General features: G+C 43.6%; 1 protein-coding gene across 3 annotated transcripts in view; it reads left to right on the top strand.

The window, feature by feature from the left end:
* Window positions 1-4,495, top strand: part of CEP43 (centrosomal protein 43) — a 54,698-nt gene that overhangs the window by 19,277 nt on the left and 30,926 nt on the right. For 2 of the 3 annotated variants that reach the window (XM_023728518.1, XM_004368779.2), the window contains exon 7: window positions 2,835-2,894. The exons of the other annotated variant lie outside the window; for it this stretch is intronic. In XM_023728518.1, coding sequence (XP_023584286.1) covers window positions 2,835-2,894 — 60 coding nt within the window. The remainder of the gene's footprint in view (window positions 1-2,834; window positions 2,895-4,495) is intronic. 3 annotated transcript variants of the gene reach the window in all.

Below are 4,495 nucleotides of genomic sequence, written 5' to 3'. Positions count from 1 at the left end.
TCTTCATCAGTAAGTGCTTCAAGTCCTCTTCACTTGCAGCAAGCAAGGTTGTGTCATCTGCATAATGCAGGTTGTTAATTAGTCTTCCTCCAATCCTGATGCCCCGTTCTTCTTCATATAGTCCAGCTTCTTGGATATTTGCTCAGCATACAGACTGAATAAGTATGGTGAAAGGATACAGTTTTGACGCACACCTTTCCTGATTTTACACCACGCAGTATTCCCTTGTTCAGTTCGAACGACTGCCCCTTGATCTATGTACAGGTTCCTCATGAGCACAGTTAAGTGTTCTGGAATTCCCGTTCTTCGTAATTATTATCCATAATTTGTTATGATTCACACAGTCAAATGCCTTTTCATAGTCAGTGAAACACAGGTAAACATCTTTCTGGTATTCTATTCTCTGCTTTCATCCAGAATCCATATACCATCAGCAGTGATATCGCTTGTTCCACATCCTCTTCTGAATCCGGCTTGAATATCTGGCAGTTCCCTGTGGAGGTACTGCTGCAGCTGCTTTTGAATGATCTTCAGCAAAATGTTAACTGGTGTGTGATATTAATGATACTGTTCGGTAATTTCCGCATTCTTTTGAATCACCTTTCTTGGGAATAGGCATAAATGCGGATCTCTTCCAGTCTGTTGGCCAGCTGCAGAATTTAAAATTGTTGAGTATTGTATTTTAGGTGGATGACTAGGTTCGGAATTGTAAATCATGGTGATTTTTATGTTAATGAGCTGTTTTGGGGTGGGATTTATAAGAAAATGTGTGTACTCTGGTTTCTTTTTTTTTTCATGTTCTTTTATGAGTTAATTTATGCGTTGACTTCAGGGATTTGGCATATGGAGAAAACTTTGAGCTGAACCGTTGAATTTAAAATCAATGTTATATGTAATAGTAACTGGAGTGGATTAAAAAAGAAGAAATGTCGGGAAAAGTAGTGTCTCCTCTGATGGTGACAGTAGAGCATGAAGTGACGGAGCCTGTCAGCCTCACACGGGGTGGTGTGGTCAGGTTTGTGCCGTGTGACTGTCCCTCGGATGTCCATTCTGTGAGAGGAAAGCCATGCCGTAGAGGCCATTCCAGAAGACGAGGCTCTGAGGTGGTTCATGGAGGCCGACTCTGATGCCAAGTTACAGCTTCCTACACTCGGTGAACCTGGAGAAGGGGTAGTCATTCTGCTAGGTTTCCCCCTTCTTTTACAGGTGTCTGGGCACAGAACACTGAGCAATGACTGCAGTTGTTTTTTGTTGCTTGTTTGATGTTGCTCCTTTTAATGGTTTTAGATTTAGAAATTCAAAGGAATTTAATACTTTATTTCTCCGCAAGGAAAGCGATCCATTATACTGTTTATAGTTGTTCCTTCCTTCCGAGATCTGTCGAGCCTTTTCTGATGCTCGTGGGAGGCTATAGCCACAGTAACAACAAAGACACGAGTACCATTAAAAAAGCAAACAAACACAACCCTTTAGTTTATTGCCAGAGAAAAGGGCCTTTATAAAAATGCCTTGCTTTTTTTGTGAAATTATCTGGCTTTAGAGGGATTAAAATTAGCTCATGTTCCAAAATACTTGTGAGCACACAGAGCATTTAGAAGCAGTTGGAGCTGTTTGAAAGTTCTCTTTTTAGCAAATTAGCAGTGTTAGCTTTCGACATTTGGTATTTCTTTATGATAAAATACTGATGTGTGTTTTACATGTTCTTACTCTCTCTACGTATTTTTTTTTAAGATCTCAGGATTGTGGTGAGAATCTTGAGGTTTTAAGTCAATTAGGGAAGGTTGTCTAAATACTTCAAGAGGAGTGACGAAGACTCAGGACTAATTTAGCAAGTAGCACTCTGTCCTCCAGGGGGCGGCAAATTTCTCCCACCCACGTCTTAATTGTTTTCAGTTTAGTCTCCATTTTTGGACCCCTAGTCTGCATCTGCAGCATGAGCCCTGGTGGTGCGGTGGTTAAGTGCTTGGCTGCTCACCGAAAGGTCAGTGGTTCAAACTCACCAGCAGCTTCTCGGGAGAGAGATGTGGCAGTCTGCTTCCATCAAGATTACAGCCTTGGAAACCCTGTGGGTGGGGCAGTTCTCCTCTGTCCTGTAGGGTCACTGTGAGTCGGAATCGACTTGACGGGAGTGGGCTTGGTTTCAGACAGAATTATGAATCTGTGATGGCCGATGGCCACTTGAGAAATCCCATCGATGATCTCTGGTGGGGGCTGAGGTGGACTCTTACTTTGCAAATTACAGTGCAGTTTCCCCAGTCCTGAAGGATCTCGGGTTCCAATACTTCTCCCCCTCTTTTCTTGCCGGCTTCCTTCTGCCTCTCAGTCTTCTTAGCATAGTTTTAGGCTCTGAGAACCGTGTCCCTCGTCAGTCTTGAGAGCCAGCAGAGAGCAGTAGGGGCTGTCAGGAAAGGTGTGGACAAGAACAGGGTCTACCCCAGACCTCTGGGCATCCATCAGTTTACGTGCCCCGGGAGACGGCGCGGTAAGGCCGGGACATTCTTAAGCGAAGCTGCTTGGGGATTCAGGCGTGGTTTATTTAGAAAGCCACTATCTGTAGCTGTCTAGTGGTTTCTCCAGGTAGCAGATGCCGCGTACCAAGGCCACACTATCTACATTTGCCCAAACACTGCTGGGAACAGTAATTAACCTGAGTTGGACCGTTTGAGGAATAGAGTTGAGGAAAGATAAAAAACTGGGCCCCAAAGAACGTATTAATTAGAACTTTCATTTTTAAGAAAAAATTTAATAGGAATTTTTGTTAATTGGGTTCTGAGTTAGTTTATTCTTTAAGACTTATATTTTGTGGTAAAATATCATTTTATTCTCATGCTCAGATACCAAGGTATAAAGGACAAGGTAAAAAGAAGAAGAGCGGGGAGAAGTCTGGTGAAAAGGTAACATGCATGAGAGAGAGAGAGCACGAGGCTGGCGAGTGCTGTTGAGTTTCCCCGAGGGGGACGGCTGCTGCAGGCACAGCCCAGGCCATAGTGACCTCGGGTTTGGCCTTAAAGTCCCATCAGCCTAGGGTCTTGAGTTCTTGTTTGAGATGCCCCTTTCATATATTTATGATCAGAACAATATGGAGTAATGGTGGCCTAGAAGAAAAAGTAATTTAACTTTCAGTTTTTATCCAGGTGAAATTCATACGGATGTATTTTAAAACTGTGCTGCAATTTTTTATTTAAAAAACTGTTTTATTGGCAATAAAAATTGAAAATACTTATTTTCCTTTTGGAAACCCTGGTGGCCTAGTAGTTAAGAGCTATGGCTGCTGACCAAAACGTCGACAGTTCAAATCTACCAGGCGCTACCTGAAGAGCATATAGGACAGTTCTCCTCTGCCCTGTAGGGTAGCTATGAGTCAGAATCGACGTGACGGCAACAGGTTTTATTTTCCTTTCGAATGGATGATCATGTACATATTCTTAACGTTATGATTTTATCTGAGGAAGCTAGAATTCCAGAGAACTTTCTAGATAAGTTCCAATAAAGAAATTACAGATTAAAGTTCGTTTCCTTCAAGACCTTTTTATTTATGATCAGCGACTTACGCCATCGCTGGCCACATGTTAGCCTGGCCTCGGAGCCCCTGGCCTCTGAGTGCTTGTGGGCTGGCAGCCTGCGTGGTGGGCACCAAGAGGGCCTGCAGAGTGCCACTGCCTCGGCTGCTGTGTTTCCCTCCCCAGACCTCACACGTGTTGACCAACCCAGAAGGCTCGCTCGCTGCAGATAAAATTTTTATATCTATTTAGAGTAAGTCAAAATGATTAACTTTTAGTTCTGCGGATTCATTAATCCTGTGTTGACCCTTGGTTTACTTGTAGAATTTTTTCCACTAAGTTGAAAACCTCCAAAATTAAAGGGTTTTAAAAAATTATATTTGCTGCCTGAGCTGGCTTCAATTCTGTGCTTTCAGTGGAAATCCCTATCGTATGCTCCTTGTTCACACTGTTCCTTGTGAGAAGATGTTCTAAAATATCACTCAGCAGGCGTCATTGAAACATTTATCTGGTGAAGTCACTGATAAATGTGGTGGACAAGACACATTCAGCTTACTTTGGGGGCTGACAGTCTCACTGGAGAGGTGAGACATACCTCAAAAAGATAAGACTAGAAAGCAGAAGACTGCAAAATAGCCTGCTCTTTATAGAGGCTTATAATGAGTTCCCTGGACTTGTTTTTTTTTAAAGGTTCAAAGAGCCACATTTCTCATAGTATTAATTTTTTACAAACTTCTTGGTGTCAGGGGCTTTAAAGAAGTTCAAACATTTGCAGAAGTTTGCACATGTAATGAGAGCATACTAAGAGGCAGCCTTTCTGGCCTTGTGCAGAGCAGCACAGCCGTGGGCCAGCCTTTCCCACCCACAGCGCCTTGCCCAGGCCTCCCTCCCACCCTTCCTCCTACCCTCCCTCTGTGCCTCCCTCCTTCCCACCCACTGCACCTCCCCGCCTCCCTCCTTCCCACCCACTGCACCTCCCTGCCTCCCTCCTTCCC

This window comes from Trichechus manatus, unplaced genomic scaffold (assembly GCF_000243295.1).
Source record: "Trichechus manatus latirostris isolate Lorelei unplaced genomic scaffold, TriManLat1.0 scaffold00002, whole genome shotgun sequence".
NCBI lineage: Eukaryota > Metazoa > Chordata > Mammalia > Sirenia > Trichechidae > Trichechus > Trichechus manatus.
Note: the sequence above shows the minus strand (reverse complement) of the source record. Positions and strands in the feature narration are given on the sequence as shown.